Source organism: Notechis scutatus, chromosome 1 (genome assembly GCF_049901735.1).
Source record: "Notechis scutatus isolate UNSWTSFEM ecotype Mainland chromosome 1, rNotScu1.2, whole genome shotgun sequence".
Lineage (NCBI taxonomy): Eukaryota > Metazoa > Chordata > Lepidosauria > Squamata > Elapidae > Notechis > Notechis scutatus.
The window spans coordinates 8,083,741-8,110,187 of record NC_142009.1 but is presented as its reverse complement, the minus strand read 5'-3'; the positions used below and the strand labels follow the sequence as shown (position 1 = coordinate 8,110,187).

Below are 26,447 nucleotides of genomic sequence, written 5' to 3'. Positions count from 1 at the left end.
CTACGCCCCTGACCTGGTTGCCCCGCCTGATGCTCACTCACCCCGCCGGCCTGACGCTCGCCCCGTAAGGTATTTATTTCTTTTTTTCCCCTCCCGACAATCATACGATCAGCTGTGCCGGGATTCCCCTTGCTGAGGCCCAGGAAGGCAAAAAATGGAGGGTGGGGCTCAGCTCCCCCTTCCATTTTTTGCCTTCCTGAGCCCCAGAGGGGCCTTCTGGGAGCAAAAATGTCCCCCCTAGAGGCTCCTCTGAGGCCCAGAAGGCCCAAAAAACGGGTGTGTGTGGGGGGGGGGGCGGTAACTGCAAAACAAAGCAAAAAGGCCACACCCATCCAGTCACATGGCCACACCCATCTACTATGCCCACCAAGCCACACCCACAGAATCGGTAGTAAAAAAAATTTAATCCCACCACTGACTTACAACCATTTTTTTTTAGCGACCGTCCATAGTTACAACATGAGGTGCTCTCTGAGCTTGGCTGTTTTCTTGCAGATGTTTCATTACCTATACTAGGTAACACCATCAGTGTTAGAAGGCAGTGGGGTTTACTATTTCAAACAGTAAACCATAGCCTAATTGAGGAAATACCAAGAACACTCCCACCAACAGAAAGGCCAAGCCACTTCTATAAAAACAGAGAGCAAAACCCCACTCCCTTCTAGCACTGATGTTGTTACTTAGATGGGTCATGAAATGTTTGCAAGAAAACCACCAAGCTCTGAGACCATCAAGGACCCTACAGTCCTCCTCCTCCTCCTCCTCCTCCTCCTCCTCCTTCCTCCTCCCGCACTCCCTTCTAGCATTAATGTTACTTAGTTGGGTCACGAAATGTCTGCAAGAAAACCACCAAGCTCTGAGACCATCAAGGACCCTACAGTCCTCTTCCTCTTCCCTCCTCCTCCTCCTCCTCCTCCTCCTCCTCCTCCTCCTCCTCCTCCTCCTCCTCCTCCTCCCTCCTCCCTCCTCCTCCCTCCCTCCCTCCCTCCCTCCCTCCCTCCCTCCCCATTCCCTTCTAGCACTGATGTTGTTACTTAGTTGGGTCACGAAATGTCTGCAAGAAAACCACCAAGCTCTGAGACCATCAAGGACCTTACAGTCCTCCTCCCCCCCCCCCCCCCTCCTCCTCCTCCTCCTCCTCCCGCACTCCCTTGTAGCACTAACGTTACTTAGTTGGGTCACGAAATGTCTGCAAGAAAACCACCAAGCTCAGAGAGCATCAAGGACCCTACAGTCCTCCTCCCCTCCTCCCTCCCTCCCTCCTCCCCCATTCCCTTCTAGCACTGATGTTGTTACTTAGTTGGGTCACGAAATGTCTGCAACAAAACCACCAAGCTCCGAGAGCATCAAGCACCCTACAGTCCTCCTCCTCCTACCCCCCCACTTTTCCTCAAACCTCACTCTCTTCTAGCACTGATTATCTTACTTAGTTGGTTTCTGTAGTCTGTAATTTTTCTGGAAATCTGTTCATACTCCCACACCATTCGGAGGGTGTTCATCCCAAATTGCAGAGCTAAAAGTCTAAAAAAAAAAAAGAGGAAAAAACCAGAAAGTCCCACTGAAAAAGGTACCTTTGGGACAACCATGACCTGGATTGACTGAGAATCTCCATAGAGACACATTTGAAGGCACCCGTTTTCCTGTTCTTATTCTAGCCAACCGACTTTTCCTCTTTTATGTTTCTCTCTCTTCAGGACTGGATTTACAGACAACTGTGTGAAACCACAACACCCCTCCATCCTCAGTTGCTCCCACTCATCGATGTGTACATCAACTCTGTTCTGACACCTGCCTCTAAATCCAACCCAGAAGCCACCAACCAACCCATCACGGAGCAGGAAATCTTGAATGTTTTCAAAGGACTGACCGGGGTATAAATGAGAAAACAAAATCAATTAACATTCAAGGGTGATGTTAAAGCTTATGGAGGTGTTTCTACTGCAATGATTTTGGTTCTATCGGTATTTTGTCCTAGACTTGACTCCAGAAGAGGATCATATTATAACTTCCAACTATAGAAATTGGTGTTTTCAACTTTGGCCACTTCAAGATGGCTGGATTTCAACTTCCAGAATTCTCCAGCCAGCCATGGGGATTCTGGGAGTTGAAACCCGCCCATCTTAAAGTAGAGAAACACTGAATTAGAGGTACCTGTGGAATGGATATGTCTGATTTATATTCCAACTTGAAGATGTTCAGGCTAGTTCCCAGAATTCCCTAGTGTTGCTGGCTGGGGAATTCTGGGAGTTGAAATCCATCCATCTTAAAGTAGCCAAGATTGAGGAAACACTGAATTAGATGTATCTATGAATGTGTCTTGATTTATATTCCAACTTGAAAATGCGCACTCCAGCTCCTAGAATTCCCTCAACATGGCTGGCTGGGGAATTCTGGGAGTTGAAATCCACCCACTTTCACGTTGCCAAGGTTGAGAAACAGTAGTATGATGTTTCCTTCCTGTCTTCCTTTCGAGGGAGGACTTCAAGATTGTAAGCCGTCCAGAGTAACCCTGTGGTATGATGGGGAGCCAATAAATTTTACAAATAAGTAAACTTGGGGCAATAACGGAAATAACATGTAAGCATCAAGATCCTTATTCTCGCTTTTTAACTGCTAGCTCTCCCAAAAGGCCACTATGATTCCTAGATCGGTCTTTCTGAACCTAGCCATAGTTGTGAGGTAGTTGTGAGACTAATGGGACCTGTTATCCAGCTCATTTAGTACGTAGATACTAGGATCTCTAAAGGGGAAAAAGGTCTGAGACTTGCAAGATAGGCATCAATCTTGTGAGGTAGTCCACACAAGAAGCATGCCCAGAATGCAGTATTGCAAGCTAATTCTGCTGACTGCCAAGAGTTCGATTCTCACCAGGCTCAAGGTTGACTCAGCTTTCCATCCTTCCAAGGTGGATAAAATGAGGACCCAGAGGCTGACTCTGTAAAAGAGAGGGCTGTAAAGCACTGTGAAGCGGTATATAAGTCTTAAGCTATTGCTATTTCTATTGCTATTGCAGGCTAACTCTGCCCACAATCAGCAGTTCAATCCTGACTGACTCAATAGCTATAGCTATAGCAATAGCACTTAGACTTTGAATGGTCACTAAACACACTGCTGTAAGCCAAGGACTACCTGTACATCACTCCCGCCCTCACCTTTACAGGCCAAGAAACTAGAGAGAGTTTTTTCTGAGGTGTTTGCTATACCCCTTTCCTTCTCTGGGCTCAGCTGCCTCTTATCTGATTGTTGTCTAGTCTGTGGATCTTCCCTCTGTCTCCCAAGGTGTCTCCCTCATACTATGACATTTACCACACGATGCATCTTCTGTGTTTTTCATCTGCAGGGAGGAGAAGCTGCTCGGCTGAATCCCCGTTATGGAATCACAGCCCAGCTGTTGGTCCTGTACTACATCCTGTCTTATGAAGAAGCCATCCTGGCCAGTTCAAAGTCTTTGGGTACGAGGTAGAAGGTGGGATGTCCTCCAGAGACCACGAATGGGGGCCTCTAGAGAGCACAAAGTCTGCATTAGTTGCAGTCGTGTGACTTTTGAATACAGCCAGGCTGTCAGGGCTCCAACAAATCCACCCTCATTCAAAGCAAAAGTCTCCAGCCGCATCTCAGAAAAAGTAAATTGGTTTATTAGAAATTGCCATGTTGGCGCGTGGCTGGGTGCAGCCGATATTAAATCACATCATATATTTCCCCCTTGACCCTGGTCTTTCCCCCGCCCCCTGGATGTGACTTCTCCAATGGGACACATCCGTCTCCAAGAGTCATCCATCATGCTCTCCAATAACCTTCTTATGCTCCGACAACTTTGGGCTGCTGAAGTGACTATCTAGGGATTTCAAGAATGCCTTGTTTTCTTCCCCCACTCCCTTTTTTCTGGCAGCTAAAAAGACCAAAGGAGTATCCTTTTAATTGACACAGGCTGTTGTCCCAAAGGTGTTTTTTCAAGAGGCCACTGGACTTTCTGGTTTTTCTTTGAAGACATTTCGCTTCTCATCCGAGAAGCTTCTTCAGCTCTGACTGGATGGTGGGGAATGGAAGGATTTAAATATCCTTGAAGACAGCTGGTCATTTGCATCCTTTTAGCGTCTGAAAGGCCATTTTTTTGAAGGCAGCAAAGTCCACATTTTGCACAGGGAGGACCGCTGGTTTGAAAGAGGGGTCAAAGAGGCCGTCTATGCCCAAATTGAACAGCCCTCCCTCAACAGAGGGGGAGGGACATGATGTAATCATATCTCCAGTCTACAACACAGTCCTTTCAACAGTTCCAAGAAGGCTCCACACCCATTTCTACCATTCAGGTGACTTTGAGGACACAGACAGACCTCCAAGCCGGCCTCATTGACTCTCTAAAAGGATGCAAATGACCAGCTGTCTGCAAGGAGTATAAACCCATTCCCCACCATCCAGTCAGAGTTGAAAAAGCTTCTTGGATGAGGAGCAAAACTTCTTCAAAGAAAAACCAGAAAGTCCAGCTGCCTCTTGGAAAAAAAAAGCACTTTTGGGACAACCATGACCTGGATGACTGAGAATCTGCATAGCCAACAAGGCTGTTGCTGTCTTTTTGTTGTTGTTGTTGTCTTCAACAGCTGCCATGCAAAGGAAGCCCAAGTCTTATTCCCCCGCGCTGATGGATCAGATCCCGATTAAATTCCTCATCCGGCAGGCTCAAGGACAGCAGCAAGAATTGGGAGGTAGGTTCAACTAAAGTTTTATCCGGGAATCCTGGAGTTGGAAGGGACCCTTGAGGTCATCTAGTCCAAGGGTCCCCAACCACCGGGCCCCGGACCGGTACCGGTCCGTGGATCATTTTCTACCGGGCCGCCGGTTTGCTGGGCGCCGCCATCTTGTTTCGGCGAGAAAGTGCTTCGGTTGAGCTTTTCCGGTTGGAAGCGGCGTTTCGGTCCTGAAGGAATCCTCGCGCCTTAGTTTCATCGAAGGGTGGGGGGGCAGCTTCGAACGAAGAGCCGTCCCGATGGCGGAGGAGATTAAGAAAGCACAAAAAAGCACAAAAAAGGTACAAAGGAGGAGTTGAAGGTGGCGGGGAGAAGCGGGGGACGGCTGGCTGGCCGGTCGCTCAACTCACCTTGCCTTGTCATGCGTGCTGATGCCGGTACCAGGCCGCGGATCATTTTGTGATGCTGGTACCGGGACGCGGCACAAAAAGGGTTGGGGGCCACTGATCTAATCTACACACACACACACACACCCAGTCTGGAGTTTCTGATTAAAATGTTCTGGAATTCTGATTAAACCATCTCTGACCAATGACTTGGTTTTATCTGCCTGATAAGTTCTGTTGTTCAGCAATTGACTCCTTTGTGTTTTCATTAGGAGAGAAAAAAAGGGGATTTTTAACCACAACGGTATCCTTGATTTATAACTGGTCATTTAGTGAGTGTTTAAAGTATGTGTTTTATGGGGTGCCTTCCTATTGGCTGGTCAATGTGTTGATGGCTGGCGATTTGTTGTTGTTTCCTTGGGCTGCCAAGCCCTTGGCTCCTAAGTATTTGGTAAACCGGTGGTAATTCGGCACTCCTATTAAACAGGCCCTTTGTCAGTCAACATGCCAATCCGCCAATAGGAAGTCACCCCATAATCACAACTCTCAGAAGAGCCCAAAGCATGTATTTCAGTAGAGAGAAATTCTCTAGGATGGGCTCCATCACGAACCCAAAAGCTCGGAAGAGTAAACCTGTGGTCCCGGTGAGCGACCCAAATTCGATCTTGCGTCATTATCCTGGGACAACATCTATTTGTTCTCAGCCAGTCCTTGAGTACTGAAGATTTGTCCTGAAATGAATACAAACTCCAGCTCCTTTGTCGTGCAATGGTGGTTTATTCATTAGCTCAGCAAACAACAAATACTCTTCTCTGACAAGAAAGGCTAAAAGCCAGGCCAGGTTAGAGTTGGGTTTGAGTTTGCTCCCTTTCTTTTTATTACCGTTATCATGAGACACCTCCCACCACACCCAGGCCTATACGCACTTCTAATTCTGGCCACGCCTAACCCATTATCCCTACATGCTATTAACCCTATAACATGTCTACATCCCTACCCTATTCCGACCCTCAGTAACTGATCCCCGCCTGGTGCCACCTTCACCATGTTTTAACCTAAGTCTTAATATATGCCCCAACCCCCTTTAACAATATGCACCACATCAATACATGAAAAGAGCCAGGTCCAGCAGCCCCAGCAGTTGTTTCAGAATCCATCCTGCAGCCCCGCAGTTGTTGCGGAATCCATCCTCAGCTCTGCTGAGTCATTCCAAAGCCATCGGACAGCACACAAGCAAAAATACAGATCCGGCAGCAACCGAGATAAGGTGACCATGTCCAGCTGATGCTGCAAGGCATGTTCGGAGCTGCCGGGCTCTGAGTGAACTCAGAGCCCAACATTTGCCTTCACTTAGAAGAGACAATGGTGTGTACGGATGGACAAAATGCGCTCACCCACTGATGGCGTATATTTGCCGGAAGGCTAAAACAATGTGAAAAACACCGGCAGTACAATGCAAATGCCCCAAATCTCAAAAGCATTTGATTCGTTTAAAATATGAAACCCGGGGAGAGGAAAATAGCTTTCACTGTCCTTGTTAGAATTTAGAACGTAAATGGTTGGAGAGCCCGTTTAAGGCAGGGGTCTCCAACCTTGGCAACTTTTAAGACTTGTGGACTTCAACTACCAGAGTTCTTCCATTCCCCACCATCCAGCTTTGCTGACTGAGGAATTCTGGAAGTTGAAGTCCACAAAGTCCTAAAGTTTCCCAAGGTTGGAGACCAGGCTAGAAAGTGGCACCGGTTTCTCTCTCTGCTCCTACCTGCCCAGGTTTGCATTCCGCCCTGCTGCGCCTCCTGGCAACCAACTATCCCCACCTTTGCATCGTGGACGACTGGATCTGTGAGGAACACATCACGGGCACCGACGTTTTGCTGCGCAAGATGCTTCTGACCAACGCTGCCAAGAAACACTCCCCAGAGCAACTGCAGGAAGGTGGGTCTCCTTAGAAGTAACCCTTGGGTGACTTTGGTCCTACCCGTGGCACTGCCGTAACGTTGTCTTACGGAGAAAATATGAAAGAAATAGGGCCAGGGGACTACGGATTGCAGGTAGTCCTGCACTTAACAACCATTCATTTAGGGACCACACTTAAGAGCACGGAAAAAAGTGCCTTCTGACCGGCTTTCACACTTTAATGACTGTTGCAACATCCCCCGGTCACGTGATCAAAATTCAGACACTTGGCAACTGGCATGTACTTATGCCGGTTGCCGAGTCCAGGAATCGTGATCACCTTTTGTGACCTCCGGACAAGCAAAGTTGTTCTGACCCAGCTCCCCAAACATGATAAACCCTCTGAAATTAACTCAAACGTTCCTTTATTAGGAGCGACAAGAGCCCCAGCGAAAAGTTTCTCTCTCGCCACCTGTCTGTCCAGCTGGAAGATGAATAGTTGTCTGCCACATCTAGTCATCTCCGCCCCCTGCCTTTTATCCCCAGAGCTAGAGTGGGGGCTTTGCTAGCAGCGGTGGCTCTTCCGTCCCAAGGACCAGCCCATAGATTTCCACTGCTCTCCTCTCCTCTGCCTTCTGTGCATCCGTGCATCAGGCACTGGACCCAGGTGTTCCTCTTCTTCCTCATCAGCCGCCTCCAGACCTGGGAGCTGTTGACTCTCCATCTGAGGGCTGAGGGCCCAGGCTCTCTCTCTCTCTCTCTCTCTCTCCCTCTCTCTCTTTCTCTCTCTCTCTCTCTTTCTTTCTCTCTCTCTCTCTCTCTCTCTCTGCCGTTATAATGTGCAAGATTAAATATTGATATTTTTTTTCTATTTTTGAATCTATCATACCCAGCAAAAAAGGTTTCGGGTTCAAGTTTTACATCTTGTTCAGTTATATTTAGAATCCAATTTTTTATATTTTTCAAAACTTCTGGGCATATGGACATGTCCACCTCATGTGAAAGTATGTCCCCTGGACGCAGTTACACTACCAACAATTTGTTTCTGTTTGCTTAGCAACAGAAATTTTAGCTCAGTTGTGGTCAGAGGATCGCAAAAGGGGAATCACATGACCCCAGGACACCACAACTGTCACAAATACATGCCGGTTGCCAAGCCTCTGAATTTTAATCGTCACCATGGGGATGCTGCAACGGTCATAAATGTGAAAAACAGTCATAAATCAATTGGGATCAATGAGCTGCGGTGGTGCAGTGGTTAGAATACAATACTGCAGGCTATTTCTGCTGCCTGCAGGCTGCTTGCAATTTGGCAGTTCAAATCCCACCAGGCTCAAGGTTGACTCAGCCTTCTATCTGAGGTTGGTAAAATGAGGATCCAGATTGTTGAGGGCAATAGGCTGACTTTGTAAACTATTCAGAGTTTGTGCAGCGTGAATTCAGCTCCAGAAAAATAAGCACAGATGGCTGAGGCTTCCTTTAACTTCTTTATAAACATATGAAGTAAATTTTACAAACCAGTGGTAGATTTCTGCAACATGGAGCAAACTCAAAACGGCAGTAAACATGTTGCAAGTAACTCAACTTCAGCAGCAACTCAGGAGCTCAGAAACAGACATCAGTTTCACTTTAGTTCAGCAGGCAAGCAGAGGTGAGAAGCAGTTTCATTTTCAATAGACAGACTCAGAGCTTAACACAGATTTCAGAGTTGCAGAGCTTAATATAGAGCCACTATATTTCTAGTTTCTAGTTTCATTTTCCAAACAGTCCTCATTGGCTGACTTAGTTGCTATGCCTATTCATTGGTTGACCTTGTTACCATGCTCTATTCCAGTTCATGAATATACTCTGACATAAACCACTTAGAAAGGGCTATAAAGCATTGTAAAGCGGTATATAATAAGTGCTATTGCTATTGCTAAATCACTATTTTCAGTGTCTTGTTGCTTCGAACAGTCACTAAATGAGTGGTTGTAAGTAAAGGATTTCTTGTACTGATTTTCCCAGTATAACATGCCAGAAATTAACATGAGGCATCTCAGTGGAGGTGTTAGCCCTTTGAGGTAGTCAAAATCAAACTGAGTTTTTTTTTTTCAACGTCTTTTTTTTTTAGCTTTCTCAACGCTGCAAGGGAATCACACTCAGGTCCTGCAGATTTTGGAGCACTTAACGCTTCTCTCGGCTGCCGAATTAATCCCTTACGCCGAGGTGCTGACATCCAACATGCACCAGCTGTTCCATCCTGGAGTCCCCCGGCGAATCCTTCAGACGGTCAACAGGATTTGGATGGCGTTGAACATGGTCATGCCACGCAGGTGAGTAGTCTGGAGCTGCTCTGCCTGGAGCTTCATCTGGAGAGGTTAGGAAGGTAGCGACCTTCGCAGTGGAGTGCTGTTGCTGACAGAATGGAATATTTGTAGCTCAGGGTTGAAATGAGGGGGTCCTTGGGGCTCTCTGAGTTTTTGGTGGTTTTCTTGCAGACATTTCATGACCCAGCTAGATAATGTCATCAGTGCTCGAAGGGAGTGGGACTTGCTCCGTATTTATATGTCAGAATATATATGTATTTGTATACATTGGTCAGAAATGGTGTAGGGTCTCCCACTTGGGCAGCGGGTTGGACTAGATGACCTACAAGGTCCCTTCCGACTCTGATTTTATATATACAGGCTTGGCCTGTCAGTGTTGGTGGGAGTGTTTTTGGTGGCCCATAGGATTAGAATTTGAATTTGAATTCGCAATTCAGAATTTGAATTCGAAATTTAAATTAGTTATTGGCCAAATGTGATTGGATACACAAGGAATTTGTTTCCGGTGCATAAGCTGTCAGTGTACATACAAAACAACAAGTTAATATAATCACTGAACATACAAACAACATGTACATACCAACAAGTGTACGTACAAAAAAATTTGGGCTCAATTATGGTTTTAAGTAGAACTGTATCCGCAATTCCTGGGGCAGATTAGGGTGTTGTTTAATGTTAGCTTGTTTGCCTTGAGTTGGTAACTTCTTATTTGGCAAATTGTTTACTTCTTGATGGTTGGTCTGGTATTAATCTGAAAGGGCAAGCCACGTTCCTGTATATAGGTAGTCCTCGACTGAGAACCACAATTGAGCCCAGAACTTTTGTCGCTTAGAGAGACATTTGTTAAGTGACTTTTACTCCGTGTTATGACCTTTCTCGTCACCGTTCTTAAGTGAATCACCGCAGTTGTTAAATTAGTAGCATGGTTGTTAAATGAATCTGGCTTCCTCATGAAGTCTGCCTGTCAGAAGGTCGCAAAAAGGGATCACACAACCCCAGGATACTGCAACCGTCATACATGTGAATCAGTTCCCAAGCATCTTAATTTTGATCACAAGACCACGGGGATGCTGCAACGGTCGTAAGTGTGAAAAACAGCCCTAAGACACTCTGTCAACTCATAAAACATTGCTATGCCTGTTTTAGTAGTTGCCATAAAAAGGGGGTGTGGGGTGGGGGGGGAAGGAAATCTGGAAGAGCAGTGCAGCAGTTTGGAAGCGAAAGTACATTCCAACTCTTCTCTTTAAAAGACTGTAACTAAAATACCAGAGATTTTGCCCATGAATATATTCAATTGGAGAGTGTGAATGATGACGCCCAGCCTGTGAACGTGTTCAATTGGAGAATCTGGTTTATGAGACACCCAGGGGGGAGGGGGGAAATAGGGTCACAGGGGACTGTAAATGACGTATGCCAGAGTTGACTTCATACAGGGCAGTGCCAGTATGTCGCCTCTAATGAATCGTTTGGAGTTTTTTTGAAGTTTGGCTCGAGAATCATGATTTAATTAGGGCAATTTCTGGAACCCTGACACTCCTTTCAGTGCTTTTGTAACTTCAAACGGTCCATAAATGGACTGTTGCAAGTCTAGGACTGCCTGTATATAGGTGGCAATAACAAACCAGGTATTCCTGATTCTTTACAGCTGACAGTTCCTCCAGGTGATTCCTTCTGCCTATTACACCTGGCTGTGGAAGAGAGACATGTGCTCTAACCTGGGCCTTGCCCTGATTTAGCCTGGCAGTTCTGGAAATTCTTATATTTACAGCTGCTTTTTTCTCCTCCAGGTTGTGGGTAATGACAGTGAATGCCCTGCAACCGTCCGGCAAAACGGTCAGACAGCAGAAGTACACCCAGAAGGACCTTCTCATTGACCCCCTGATTGTGTTAAGGTGTGATTCGAGGGTTCACAGGTAAGGCTATTTTCCCCTCCTCCCTTATTTCCTCAACCGCAACCTGGTGACCTTGAGTTCTCACACAGGGCGCAATCAACCACAAATATGCAGGCACGACATTTCAAAAATTGTGTTGTGTCCAGGTGGTACGGTTAGTCCTCGACCTGCGACTGAGCAATTGAGCCCAACATTTCTCTTGCCAAGCCAACATGGTTTAGCGCGTTTTGCCTCATTTTATACGACCTCTCTGGTCGCCGCGGTTAAGTGTATCATTTGCAGCTGTGTGAAGTTAGCGACATGGTTGTTAAGTGAATCTGGCTCGCCCATGGATTTTGCTCGTCAGAAGGTCATAAAAGGGGGATCACGTGACCCCAGGACACTGCAGCTGTCATAAATAGGTAAGCGTCTGAATTTTGATCACGTGAACATGGGGACGCTGGAAGGGTCGTAAGGGGGAAAACTGGTCATAAGTCACTTTTTAAAACTTGGAATGGTTGTGTTGTGGCCTGTTGGTTGCCGGCCCCTCCAGCAGCCGAATCAGAGGAGGAGAAAGAGGCGTGAGAGTCAGGGCCAGAACCAAGGCAACCTGAGAGCTCTGACGGGGAAGAGGGAATGGAGCCTGGGTCATCCGTCAGCCCTCATGGAGAGTCAACAGCTCCCAGGTCTGGAGGTGGCTGAAGAGGAAGAGGAGGATCCAACTGGGTCCAGGGCCTGACATGCAGATGCACAGAAGGCAGAGGAGAGGAGAGCAGTGGAAATCTATGGGCCGGTCCTTGGGACGGAAGGCAGAGGAGAGGAGAGCAGTGGAAATCTATGGGCCGGTCCTTGGGATGGAAGGCAGAGGAGAGCAGTGGAAATCTATGGGCTGGTCCTTGGGACAGAAGGCAGAGGAGAGGAGAGCAGTGGAAATCTATGGGCCGGTCCTTGGGACAGAAGGCAGAGGAGAGGAGAGCAGTGGAAATCTATGGGCCGGTCCTTGGGATGGAAAAGCTACTGTTGCTATTGAAGCCCCACCCTAGCTCTGGGGATAAAAGGCAGGGGGCGGAGGTGAATAGATGTGGCAGACAACTATTTGTCTCCCTGCCGGACGGACTTGTTAGCCTGCGGTGTGAGGTTTTTTTGCCGGGGCTGCTGGCAGTCCTAATAAAGGAATCATTGATTTAAATACAGAGGATTTGTCGTGTTTGGGGAGCCGGGTCAGAACAGGTTGCTAAATGAGGACTGCATGTACACTTCTACTCTCTTCTTCTCCCTGCCTTCTATTCCTTTCCCCTGTTTGTGTCTCCTCAGGTGTCCGCCTCTGATGGATATCACCTTGCACATGCTGAATGGCTACCTGCTAGCTTCAAAAGCCTACTTGAGCGCCCACCTCAAAGAAACGGCCGGTCAGGATGTGAAGCCTTTGCAAAACAACATAACGGGTCTGGAAGGCCCCGAAGTGACGCGGGAAGAACTGAAAAACGCCCTGCTAGCAGCCCAGGTAATCTTGCAAACATTCAGCTGTTGAAAGGACCAGTTTTCAACAGCTTAGCTCAGGGGTGGGCAAACTTTTTGGCTCGGGGGCTGCATTGACTTTTAAAATTTGACAGATGGACCGGGTCAGCACAAGATTTTTTGGGAATCACCCACCCCCCACCCTTTCCCCCCTTCTCCTCCTTCCCCTCCCCTCAGAGGCCCCCTGAGTCAGGAGTTGCTACCGCCGGCGCGGCTCCAGCGCTCCAGTCCCGCATTGCCTCGGGAAGGGAAAGGCAAAAAGGAAGAGCCGCGGCAGCGCTTTGCAATGGCAGCAGCGGCACCGGAGGCTCAGGCTCAGCGGCTCCTGGTTTTGCCTTTTCCTTCCCAAGGCAACGCGGGACTGGGCGCTGCGAGCTGCGCCGCGGTAGCAACTCCTGACAGCCCCAGCCGGACACCTGAGCGGAGCCCGGGCGGAACTGCCTGTTGCTGCTGCCGGAGCACCGCCGGGTCGCCTCCTCCAAGCAGCCCGCCTGCCCGCGGGCTTCCCCTCCGCTGCGCAGCTCGGGGCCAGGCGCGGCGCCCGCGAGTTAAAAGGAAGCTGAAAGTTGTTGGGAAGTTGCTCGGGTTTCCGGGGCTTCCAGGCTTAAACTTTGCACAGGCAAAGTTTGCAGGCGGGACGTCTTCCCGCCGAGGAGCGGGAAGGGTTCTGCCCGGCGGGCGGGCGGGCTGCTTGGAGGAGGTGACCGGCGGGTGCTCCGGGTTTCCCCTCCACCGCGCGGCTCGGGGCCAGGCGCGAGCGCCCACGAGGAAAAAGGAAGCCGCAAGTTGCTGGGAAGTTGCTCGGGTGCTGGGAGCAGGCTTTTAAAGTGCCGCCCAAGCAGGACCGCCGAGCCGGGAAACGGGGCACCAAGGCAGGGCAAGGCTCCACCAGCAGCGGCCTAGCTTTAGGTGGCTCCAAGCAGCCCGCTCAAGCAGCCCACCCGCCGGGCGGAACCCTTCCCGCTCCTCGGCCGGAAGACGCTCCCGCCTGCAAACTTTGCCTTTGCAAAGTTTAAGCCTGGAAGCCCCGGAAAAAAAAGGGGGATCGGTGGGGACTCACCTTCGGAGAGGTCGCACTCGAAGGTGATTTCGAACTCCCAGCCGAGGCCTTTACAAAGTTCTTCTTTTCTTTCCTACCCGTAGAGCGCTCCGCACTGTTTTGCAGCTTTGGGGGCCACGCGGCGCAGGGCAATACGCCACGCCCAGCGATTTTTTTTCAGGGGCGGGCCGGATTGGACAGACCAACGGGCCGGATGTGGCTCGCGGGCCGTAGTTTGCCCACCCCTGCTGTAAACAGTAAGATTTTCTGAAACGAAAGGAACCTGCAGAGTTTTATTTGGATTCTCGAACTGGATGTTGACTCTGAGTTGCTCTGGTCTCAACTTGCTTGGTTGCTCTTGACTTACCTTCCTGCAGGATAGTGCCGCGGTGCAGATCCTTCTGGAGATCTGCTTGCCTTTGGAAGAAGAAAGCCCTCCAGGCAGGAGGTCTACCAGACTGCTGAAGAACCACCCGGGAAGTGCCGCACGCAGTCCTCCAAACAAGCCGGTCAAAGAGGAAGAGGAGGAGGAAAAGGAAGGAGGAGACGGGGAGGAAGTAGAAGACAGCCTTCTCTGCAACTTGAGAGAAGTCCAGTGCCTGGTTTGCTGTCTTGTGCACCAGATGTTCATCGCCGACCCCAACATCGCTAAGCTGGTTCACTTCCAGGTGTGGTTGTGTTTTCAGCTGCCCCTTTGCGCCACTTGGCTGCTCATGCCATGCTGGACCATCAATAGCTTTCAATGGGTCTGTGTGTGTGTTTGCGTGTCTTTCCTGAGATCTGCCACTTGAGCTCAAAGGGCCATCAGTTAAATATATTGGGTAATCCTCAAATTACGGCCCTAATGACCAACCCGTTTTATGGTCGTAGCTCGAGGACCACCTATTTGGCAGTTTCTTCACTGGGGTGTTGTTTACTTCATTGTTTGGTCTGAGGTTAACCTTGGAGTTCATCTATGCCACAGGTGTCAAATTTGTGGCCTCATATTGCTTTCCCGTGACATTTTTTTCCCCTTTGCGGAGCTGGGATGGGAGTGGCCTGTGCGTGATGCATCCGGCCCATGGGCCGCCAATTTGACACTCCTGATCTAGGTGTCAACTCATAAAATATTTCTATGGTCTTTTTAGAGTTGCCAGCAGAAAGGGAGGGGGGAGTAGTGTAGCAGCTTGCAAAACCAAAATTACATTCCATAAATGTTTTCCTAGATGGTTTCTAGGCCAGGGGTCGCCAACCTTTTGGACCTCAGGGATCACCAAACTCATAATTTTAAATTCCAAGGACCACTAACCGGTCCTGTGGGTGTGGCCTAATTTGTGGGTGTGGCTTGTGGTCATGTGACTGGCTGGGCATGGCTTATATGTAAATATTATAAATATTGATATAAATATTGATTTTTTTTGTAAAAAAAAGAGCAACTTTTACCCAAAAATCAGGCAAAGCAGGTAGGCAGATTGAGTTGCGCACAGAATCATTCAGTGATTCTATCTATCTGCCATCGGCTAGCTCAGTCTGTCACATAAAATTTGCTTGCTGTGAGTCTGCACTGAATAATAGAACCTTCAGTCCTAAGGAAAGCAGAGCCGAAAATCTAAAGACTAGCTAGAAAGCAAGAAATCCAACCATTTCCTGCTTCCTAGCTAATCTAAATCTCCCGGCACAGCAGAACAGATGATGGTCGGAAAAAGGAAAAATAGCAACTTAGCAGAAAAGTTTGCCGGGTAAGGAGTGAGTGGGTGGGGAGGGTTCCCGCGGGCCATGTGGGCGGTGCAGCCTTGTGTTCCTGAGAAGCCTGGATTAATTGCTTTGGCGGGGTGACATTTCTCTGCGGCCCACCAAAATTTTCTTGAGGCCCACCGGTGGGACGTGGCCCACCGGTTGGCGACCGCTGTTCTAGGTGACTGAAGTTTCTGCCAAGCAAAATTCTAATGAGAGTATGATCGATGACTCTTGGCCAGTGGTGGTATTCTACCGGTTCGGCCCGGTTCTGCCGAGTCGGTAGCAGTGATGAGCAGCAGAGACCGAACCGGTTCTCTCCGTTGCTTTGCTGTTGGGCCCTCCCACCTGCCCGGGCTCCCATACTCACCTGTATCCTCTGAATTTGAAGCGCAGCTGTTTTACGCGGCACAGAAGAGTGCCGCGTGGCAGCTGCTAAAGCGACTGGGATCAAACAGGCTTGCAGGAGGTGAGTTAGAATGCCTCTGGGCCTGCACAAAGCCTCTACACCCATGCGCACGCATGCATAGTGTGTGCATGCCCGCAAAGTGCGTCCACCAAGCCACACCCACCGAACCGGTGTTAAAAAATATTTGAATCCCACCACTGCTCTTGGCTATGGAGGTGTCCCATTGGAGAATATGAATTATGATACACCCAGAGGGTGGGGGGAAACCAAGGTTAAGGATGACAATGAATGATGTGTCTCAGAGTCGGCTACAGCCCGGCAGCACCGGACATGTTTACTCCTAACAAATTTTCTTTAAGCTTTGAATATCCAGCTAGAGACTCATGATTTAAATGGAGGTAACTACTGGAGCCCTGACACTAGGCTGATCTGGGTGCTGATTGCTGGTGGAGAGGTGCTGGAGTTTTTTTTTTATTCTTTTGGGCTGCTTGATTGTCCTTGTGCAACTGTCTATAGAAGTTATTAAAGACACCGAAATATAAACTAACAGCAAACAGCACCCGTGGTGGTATTCTACTGGTTCGACCCGGTTTTAGCGTACCGGTAGTGCCGAAGATCGGCGGAGACCAAACCAGTTCCCTCTGGGGAGCTGCTGGAGCTGCTGTTGGGGCCCACCTGCCCGCCCTGGCTCCCATACTGACCTTTATTCCTTGCTTTTGAAGCACAGCTGCTTTGCGCGGCACAGCAGATTGCCGCGCATCAGCTGCTGAAGCGACAGGGAGAGCGCAGGATTGCAGGAGGGGAGTTGGAAAGTGTGATGACCCAAAGGGGCGTGGCACAAAAGCAACAAGGTCACAAAAGCAGATAAAGTCCCTTTAATACCACCAACTTGGCCCCCAATGTCCAGTTATCCTCGGCTGGAGAAAAAAAACCTCTCCCAGGAACAGTTTCTAAAGGGAAGAAATTCCATCTGAACCCAAAGTACATATAGATTATAAATAAAAACCAACACAAACCACGCTGCAGCAATTAACGAGACAGGGCAGGATAAGGGATTGCAGACGTCAAAAGATAACAAAACACGCACAGTTGGGAGGACGCCAGAACCCGGATAAGACTTAACAAACAAAAATAATGCACGCTTTGCTTCCAGCAAGGTGCTGTGCACAAACGCCCTTTTTAAATCCTGTTTTCTCAGCTGCAGCTAATGGAGGGAATCAGGGCCCTTTTCTGCCCCATAAGCCACGTTGCTCCCTTTTCCGTTCTTCCCTGCGTGCCCTAGGATGCAGAGGAGGTGGCCCTGGGTCTTCCTGTGAATGCCCAGCCGGACTGTGCCCTTCCCTAGTTTCTTCCACAGCCACCAGAGCCACACTCCCACTCCCTGTCAGCTGCTCGACCTCCCCCTCGGAATCAGATTCCAACAGGGCCATGACAGAAAGCCTCTGCGCAAAGGGCGCGTTTGGCCACGCCCACCAAGCCGGAGGTAAACTATTTTGAAACCCACCACTGAACAGCACTCCTTACTAGCAGTGATGATGTTACCTAGTTAGGGTCATGGAACATCTGCAAGAAAACAACCAAGCTCAGAGAGCACCCAGGACCCCTCATGTCAACCCTGAACTACAAATACTCTTCTTTGGTTTTGCTTGAAACAGGCAGGGCTTAAGCCAGATTTCTCAAATGGGCCACTTTTTCCCCCTTCCCTTTCTCTCCAAACAGGGCTACCCTTGTGAGCTGCTCCCCCTAACCGTGGCTGGCATCCCCTCTATGCATATCTGCCTGGACTTCATTCCCGAACTGATTGCTCAGCCTGAACTGGAGAAACAGGTACTGGCTCAGACGGCTGCCTCCCCCCTCTTCTCCTCCCCTTATGTGTGGGTCTGTGGCTTAGATCAGGGGTTTTATTGGTTTCGACCCAATCTGGAGGATTGGGCCCCCTCGGTGAAGCAGTGTTCCCTAGTGGTTCTTTTTGGTCCCGGCACCTGTTCTGTGAAGCACCTTCCCCCAGGAATATGGAGCTCCCCAAATCTATTGGCCTCTTGCAATAGAGCCCCAGATCTATAGGTATTTTTCAAGTATAAATCGAGGATTGCTTGTATACATAATCCTTACCTTACGACCACAATTGAACCCGAAATTTATGTTGATAATTGTTCTAGCCAAGGCTTCCTGAGACATTAACAAACACATGTTAGTCCCAAAAACCTTTTATTTTATTTCAATGGCTGTGAATTATAGTCATTCACAGCCCGTAATGAGTCTCAAATAGTTTGTAAATAGTCCCACAGAAGTCTGCCAAAGTCCTTTGGGATAAGGCTGATAAGCACCCACCTTTATCTCCCTTGAAATGCTGCCAACGCCTAAATTGCCAATTAGTTGTACAAGGCCAAACGGAGCACAAATTCAACACGGAGCTTCAGGTTTCAAATTGACGAGTACGAACAAAGTTGCTTCCTGCAAAGGCTCATGTCCCAGCCAGCAATTTAACAACAAGTTCGGCTGAAGTGGTGCGAAGTGGTTTAATTCTACCACTGGCCAGATCAGCATTGTAATTCTTGTCTGCAGACCGGCCGGTGGGTGGGTGAGGAGACAGGAACCTCCTGCAGCACTTTGCCGGCCAAAATGAGCCACAAGGGGGCCATGAGAGGCTCTTCCCCCACTGCCGATCTTCAGCCTCCACGGCCTCCTGCAGCACTCTGCTGGCCGAAAACATGGAGGTTGTGGAGAAGAAAGTGCTGCAGGAGGCCATGGAGGCTGAAAATGGGCTGCGTGGGGCCACCCCTTGATATTTCCAGGCTGGCCTCGTGGGCCAGATCTAAGCACCCCGCGTGCTGGGACTGGCCGGTTGGCCTTGAGTTTGACGCCTCTGCCTTAAAGATCTTTCTTGATTGCTTTTCTGGTTTTGCTTCTCCCTTTCCAGATATTTGCTATCCAGTTGCTTTCTTACTTGTGCATTCAGTACGCGCTACCCAAGTCTCTCAGCGTGGCACGTTTGGCTATCAATGTCATGGGGACCCTGCTGACAGGTAAGCCAGGTTAGCCCCAGAAAATCTAGCCCTGGAACCTAGTTAGTGCTGGAAAGTCAAAGGGGACCTTCTGTCTCTAGGATTCCATTTCTGGAACCAAATCTCTACTTGCAGTGGGGAGAACACAAGCACCCATTTCACTCTTCCTGGTGAGTGAGTGACTGTCATGCCCCTAGTGGAGACTGACTCTGAGGAAGAGGAGGAACAGCCAACAGGGAGTGGAAGGGTGGCTCCAGAGGTGGTGGAGGAGGCTGGGGAAGGGCAGAGGCCGGCTGAGCAGATTACAGATTACAGATAATCAGAGTTGGAAGGGACCTTGTAGGTCATCCAATCCAACCCCAAGTGGGAGACCCTACACCATTTCTGACAAATGGCAGTCCAATCTCTTCTTGAAAGTCTCAACTGATGGCGCTCCCACAACTTCCGAGGGCAACTTCTGTTCCATTGGTTGATTGTTCTCACTGTCAGAAAGTTTCTCCTTATTTCCAGGTTAAATCTCTCCTTGTTCAGTTTTCCATCCATTATTCCTTGTCTGGCCTACTGGTGCTTTAGAAAATAGCTTGACCCCTTCCTCCTCCCTGTGGCAGCCCCTCAAATATTGGAAGACCGCTATCATGTCTCCCCTGGTCCTTCTCTTTACTAGACTAGCCAAGCCCAGTTCCTGCAACCATTCATTGTATGTTTTAGCCTCCAGTTCCCTAATCATCCTGGTTGCTCTTCTCTGTACTATTTCTAGAGTCTCAACATCTTTTTTATAATGTGGTGACCAAAACTGGATGCAGTACTATAGGTGTGGTCTTACTAAGGCTTTATAGAGTGGTATTAGTACTTCCTTTGATCTTGATTGTATCCCTCTGTTAATACAACTTAGGATTGCATTAGCTTTTTTGGCGGCTGTTGCACACTGCTGGCTCATATTTAGCTGGTCCACTAAGACTCCAAGATCCCTCTCCCAGTTACTGCTGTTGAGCCTGGTTTCACCCAGTCTATATGGGTACTTTTGGTTTTTCTTGCTTAAGTGTAGGACTTTACTTTTCTCTACGCTGAATTTTATTTTGTTAAATAGGGCCCAGTGTCTTAGTCTGTCAAGATCCATCTGATCTTGATGATCCATCTGATCTTGATGATCCATCTGATCTCAAGATCCATCTGGATCTTGAGCCTATCTTCTTGGGTGTTAGGTATTCCTACCAGCTTAGTATCATCTGCAAATTTGGTAAGTTCCCCTTCTATTCTCTCATCTAAGTCGTTAATGAAGATATTGAAGAGTACTGGGCCGAAGACGGAACCTTGTGGCACCCCACTGCTTACTTCCCTCCATGTAGACTTAGACCCATTTAGGACTACTCGTTGAGTACGGTTTGCCAGCCAGTTGCGAGTCCATCTAGTGGTGGTGCTATCTATTCCACTTTTTTCTAGCTTACTAAGAAGTAGGTTGTGGTCTACTTTATCGAATGCCTTGCAGTCAGAGGAGGACCCAGGCCCATCCCCTCTCCATCCTAGGGCACGCAGGGAGGAGAGGATCAGGGTAAAACGTGGTCTACTTGGGAGGAGAGGGCCTTGATCCTCTTCATGGGTTGCAGGTGTGAGATCTGCATAAAAGGTTGGACCTGCGTGCTAACAGACGCTGGAGACAAATTAGTGTTTTATTCCTAAAGAAGGTTTATCTTGGTTGGCATTCTTCCAACGGACTGTACCTGGTTATCTTCCTGAAGTTGGCAATTATCTATCCTGGCCTGTCGTGGAACTTTATTCAATGTGGTTTGTTTTTGGTTTTTGCTTCGTTATCGGCTCTTGAATTTGAACTGTGTTTCTTTGCCTTTGAAATGTTATTTTGAAAATAGTTTTACTCCTCCACTGTGAACACTTAAACAGTGAAGCCAAGTTGAAGGCATTAAAGGATTTTTATTCACGTTTTGGGTTTTGTTATATTTCTGATATACTCTGGGTCGTGACAGTGACAGTGCTTTCCCCAGTATATTTCAGGTGTGTCAAACACGCGTCGTCACGGTGATATCACCAGGCGTGGGCAGCGTGTTGCGCCTCCAGCCCACGGGCCGGGAGTTTGATAGCCCCGATCTATTTACATCGTCTGTCATTATGAGTTAATATGTAATTACAGGTAGTCCTCGACTTACGACCACAATTGAGCTAAACATTTCCATGGCTAAGTGAAACATTTGTTAAATGACTGTTGCCCAATTTTATGATCTTTCTTGCCACCGTTAAGTGAATCACAGCAGTTGTTAAGGACATGGTTGTTAGGGGAATCTTGTATTCAAAATGGTCGGTGATTAATATATATACGTATATATTGGGTGTAGGAGGATAGATAGAGAGATAAAAATAGATACACATACACACACATATCAGTGGTGGTCTTCTGGTTCTGACCAGTTCTGGAGAATCGGTAGTGGAAATTTTGGTGTGGGGGACCAGCAAATCGCCGACTGCCCGCCCCCTCTTCTCTGGGTCCCGGTGATGGCTGGGTCTTCTGTGGTAGTTGCTGGAGAATGGCCTGGAAAGCAGGTGGGAAGTTTGCGCCCCACCCTCTGATTGCCACGCCCACAGAACCGTAGTAATTGTCCCACCACGACACCTATCTGTAGTATGTTGTATGATGTTGTATATAGCTGGCATATTGTGTGTTATGGGTTGTAAATTCTTTCTTTTGAGAGCAGAATTTTTTTGGGGGGGGGGGAAAAAAAGGGTGGGGGGGGGCTCTGGTTTTTTGTTCATTGAGTCCCAGACTGATTGGCTGGGTCAAGTGGCTTTGGTAAGTGGAGGGCGCCTCGTGGGAACACACGGCTTGTCAGGAAGTCCTTTTAGCCCTGTTAACTCAATAGTTGGGGTTTTTTGAAATATTCCTTTAATTAGGAGTGCCGGCAGCCCTGGCAAAACGTTTCTCTCTCAACACAGGCTAACAAGTCCATTTGGTCAGAAGATGACTAGCTGTCTGCCACATCAATTCATCTCCGCCCCCTGCCTTTTATCCCCAGAGCTAGGGTGGGGCTTCGCTAGCAACGGTGGTTCTTCCGTCCCAAGGACCGGCCCATAGATTTCCACTGCTCTCCTCTCCTCTGCCTTCTGCTCATCCGCGCTTCAGGCACTGGACCCAGCTGTTCCTTCTCTTCCTTATCAGCCACCTCCAGACCTGGGGGCTGTTGACTCTCCATCTGAGGGCTGGCGGATGGTCCAGGCTCTCTCTCTCTCTCTCTCTCTCTCCAGCTCCGTTCTCTCTTACCCCTCGGAGCTCTCGGGTTGCTTTGATGCTGACCCTCACTCCCACGCCTCCTCCTCCTCCTCCAGTTTGGCTGCTGGAGACGCCGGCGGCCGACAGGCCACAACACACAGCATCCCCACGGTCACGTGATCAAAAGTTGAGTGCTTGGCGATTCACTTGTGTTTATGACGGCTGCAACTTCCCGTGGTCAGGTGGTCACTTGTTGCAACGCTCCCAGCCGGCTTCCAACTGTCAACTAAAAATAAAATAAAATACTCCTTTGGTCTTTTTAGTTGCCAGCAGAAAGGGAATGGAGGGAAAGCAGTGCATTCCTTAAATGCCTTAGATAATCACCTTGGCAGCCCAAAACTGTCGGCGCGCAAGAATATTACTGGAGAGCACGATTGATGACTCTTGGCTGTGGATGTGTCCCATTGGAGAATATACACCCAGGGTGTGGGGGGAAAACCAGGGCCAAGGGGGAAATGAATGATGAATTTTAGTGTTGGCTACACCCAGCTAATGCCAACATGGCCACTCCTAATAAATCATTATTATTTTTTTACTCTGAGAGATGTGGCTAGAGACTTACGATTTGAATGGGGGTGGATTTGTTGGAGCCCTGACACTGACCAGCAAAATCCATGCGGGAAGCCGCATTGGCTTAACAACCGCATGATTTGCTTAATAGCCGCTGCGATTTACTTAACAACCGTGGCAGAAAAGGTTGTAAAATCACTTAACGGTTGCCTTGCTTAGCCACCGAAACTGGTCGTGTACCATAATGGCCGTAAGTCACATTGTCTCTGCCATTCACTGCTGTTATTTCAAACTCTTTCCCTTGTCTCCACAGTTCTGACGGAGGCCAAGCGTTACACGTTTTTTATGCCTACCCTGCCCTGCTTGGTCTCCTTCTGCCAAGCCTTTCCTCCCCTCTACGAAGACATCATGTCCCTGCTCATTCAAGTTGGGCAAGTTTGCGCTTCTGACGTTGCCACAGAAACGAGGGATTTTGATCCGATTATTACGCGTAAGCCATCGTGTCCCCACGGTTTCAGGGTTCTTCGCTCGCCCTTGGGCTTACAACCAGTCTTGGGTTGTAGTAATCCAAGGAAAAGTCTGGGGGAGAGAGAGAGAGATACATCATCTTAGGGCAGGGGTGGCAAACTCAAGGCCTGCGGGTTAAATCCGGCCCGCTGGGTGCTTAGAGATTGGCCTGCGGGGCCGACTTGGAAACAACGAAGGACTGGCCCGTGAGCTCTGTTTTCACAGGCAGAGGCACTACAGTCCTGTCTTTCACTGGCCACGCCCCCTCGCCCCCCCGAGGTCAAACACAACCCTGATGCAGCCCTCAATGAAATCGAGTTTGACACCCCTGACTTAAGGTCTCCATTTCTTTCATTCAATGGTTTTAGCTATAGGTAGTCCTTTACTTAAGAATGTAATTGAGCGGGGTCCGTGGTGTTCTCTGAGCTCAGTGGGTTTCCTGCAGGCGTTTCATGGCCCAACTAAGTAACATCATCAGTGCTAGAAGAGGTGGAGGGAGGGAGGAGGAAGAGGACTGAAGGGTCCATGGTGCTTTCTGAGCTTGGTGGCTTTCCTATAGACATTTCATTACCAAACTAGGTAACATGAGTGCTAGAAGGTAGTGGAGTTTGCAGAGTGGAGGATGAAGAAGGAGAGGGAGGAGGAGGATTATGGGGCCCTTGGTGGATTCTGAGCTTGGTTGTTTTCTTGCAGACATTTTATTACCCAACTGGGTAACATCATCAGTTGCAGAAGGGAGTGGGGTTTGCTCTCTTTTTATATACTAGCATCTTGCCCTGTCATCTCTTCACCAGCAGTCAATACCCAGATAAGCAGAGATTAACACCAAGATTAAAACTAGACCAACGGTCAAGCAGTAAACAATATCCCAATCAAGGAACTACGAATTCAGACAAGCAAGAGAACAGTAAGCAGCTGCCTAATCAAGGAATGATCAAGACCATTCCCACAAGCACCAACAGGGCAAGCCTGTAAACAATCAGCAAGCTCCACTCCCATTCGTGGCACTGATGATATAACCTAGTTTGGTAATGAAACATCTGCAAGAAAACAACCAAGTTCCGAGAGCACCAAGGACTTCCACAGTTCAACTTTGAGCTACAAATATTATCTTCTGCTTGGACTAACTGGGCCCGGAATTATGACCATAAGTCACATTAAGCGGGTCATCAGGTCACAAAATAGGATGGGATGGGATAGGGTGGAATTCTTTATTGGCAAAGTGTGATTGGACACTTGGAATTTGTCCCGGTGCAAGAAGCTCTCAGGGTACATACAAACAGTGAGGGATAAACCGTAATCATAAAATACATTCATCCTAAATCATAAGATACAACACTGAGTGATAGTCGTAGCTAGTCATAAATAAAAGCAAACCAACGTAAATCATGAGTTACAAACAACAAAGTTATAGTCAAGAAGCTAAGGAAATAGGTAATGGGGAAGATGAGAAGGATAATAATGCAGCCCTACTAGGTGGTTTGACCTTCCAGGGGCATAAGACGGTGTTCACACACACATACAACACACACATACATATACTGTATTTTTTGGACTATAAGATGCTTCAAAGTATAAGACGCACCTAGCTTTTGGGGAGGAAAATGAAAAAGGAATCTGCCTCTGCCTCCCAGCAATTTGCCTCCTTGCAGCAAACAGCAAATAGCCTGGTCAGCTTCAGCACAGCCTGATTTAGCACGAGCAGCCGATGGGTGGTTGGATCGGCCTCCCGGAATACCGCCTAGCAGCTATTCCAGGCTGCGGGGATCGCCGCCATCCATCGCCGCCTCTGTGCACCCCATTTTTGGCCTCCGCGCGTCCTGTTTTTGGCCCATTCCGCCGCCTGGAATGAGCCGAAAACGGGATGTACGGAGGCAGCAATGGGTAGCAGCGATCCCCGCAGCCTGGAACAGCTGATAGGCGGTATTCCGGGAGGCCGATCCAACCGCCAACCACCAATCTCGTGCTAAATCAGGCTGTGCTGAAGCTGACCAGGCTGTTTGCTGCTAGGAGGCAAATTGCTGAGAGACTGAGGCCGAAGGGTGGGGGCCTGCGGGGAGGCAGGGCTTCGGCAACATTCTCTATAACAGGGGTCCCCAACCACCGGGCCGTGGATCGGTACCGGTCCGTGGAATATTTCCTACCGGGCCGCCGGTTTGCTGGGCGCCGCCATCTTGTTTGACGAGAAAGTGCTTCCGGGTGAGCTTTTCCAGTTGGAAAGCGGCGTTTGGGTCCTGAAGGAATCCTCGCACCTTAGTTTCATCGAAGGGGGGCGGCTTGAACAAAACTAAGGCGCGAGGATTCTTTCAGCACCCAAGGCAAGGCGAGCCGAGCGACCGTCCCGAAGCCATCCCGAAGCGAAGCCCATCGACAAAGGTACAAAGGAGGAGTTGAAGGTGGCGGGGAGAAGCGGGGGACGGCTGGCTGGCCGGTCGCTCAACTCACCTTGCCTTGTCATGCGTGCTGATGCCGGTACCGGGCCGCGGATCATTTTGTGATGCTGGTACCGGGACGTGGCACAAAAAGGGTTGGGGGCCACTGCTCTATAAGATGCACCAACCTTTCCACCCACTTTTTGGGGGAGGGGATGTGCATCTTATAGTGTGAAAAATACGGTATATACGCACACACACACACATCCTATCCTAACTTCACAGCCTAACCTCATCTGAGTATTTCCACTCTCCCACGTTTAACCTGGTTTTTTTTTTGTTTTTTTTTTCCCCTTTCCTGCCCTGAATGTTTACCTCTAGGCCTCCAACAACTGAAGGAAAAGCCTACGGAACAGACGAGACTTCCCACGACTCACAAAACTGGAGGCGGGGCCCCTAGCGCAGACCCCAACGTCCAACTCTGTCACTGCATTGAAAATACCTTCGTTGAAATAATTAACATGAGCGTCGGGGCCGTTTAAGCACCTCCAGGTGGGCCAGGCTGTTGCAAAACCGCAGGATATTACGTGGATTTTATTTTTATTTTTGCCAAAGTAAAAACGGAGGATTGTCTGGAAATGTGTGGAACGCTTTTTTTTTCACCTCTGCGGCATGAACCGCAACTCAACAACTGCTGCTTTCCGAGAAAGCATCTCTAGACTGGGGTGATTAAGATCTGTTTTCTCCAGCCAGGTCCTCTTCTGACAGCCACCCTGGCTGGAGATTCTGAGAAGAGGAGCCTGGGTCAAACGGCAGGGAAGGCTGGTACGGGGGTTAGGCTTTTCCTGCGGCAGGAATCCAGGTTTCCTTGCATTTCAAAGAGGAGGCCAGACCAACAAAGATTGCCAATGGGTCATGTAACATCGTTTGGAGAATTGGATTCACCTTTTGTAAAA

General features: G+C 48.8%; 1 protein-coding gene across 1 annotated transcript in view; it reads left to right on the top strand.

Moving 5' to 3' along the window:
- The window catches only part of INTS2 (integrator complex subunit 2), a 43,825-nt gene extending 17,695 nt beyond the window's left edge, over window positions 1–26,130 (top strand). The window contains exons 14-25 of the mRNA XM_026682726.2: window positions 1,695–1,871; window positions 3,341–3,452; window positions 4,596–4,700; window positions 6,839–7,003; window positions 9,078–9,279; window positions 11,061–11,186; window positions 12,459–12,648; window positions 14,079–14,369; window positions 17,543–17,650; window positions 18,744–18,849; window positions 22,926–23,102; window positions 25,873–26,130. Coding sequence (XP_026538511.2) covers window positions 1,695–1,871; window positions 3,341–3,452; window positions 4,596–4,700; window positions 6,839–7,003; window positions 9,078–9,279; window positions 11,061–11,186; window positions 12,459–12,648; window positions 14,079–14,369; window positions 17,543–17,650; window positions 18,744–18,849; window positions 22,926–23,102; window positions 25,873–26,033 — 1,920 coding nt within the window. The 3' untranslated portion in view covers window positions 26,034–26,130. The remainder of the gene's footprint in view (window positions 1–1,694; window positions 1,872–3,340; window positions 3,453–4,595; window positions 4,701–6,838; window positions 7,004–9,077; window positions 9,280–11,060; window positions 11,187–12,458; window positions 12,649–14,078; window positions 14,370–17,542; window positions 17,651–18,743; window positions 18,850–22,925; window positions 23,103–25,872) is intronic.
- Window positions 26,131–26,447: the final 317 nt, after the last annotated feature.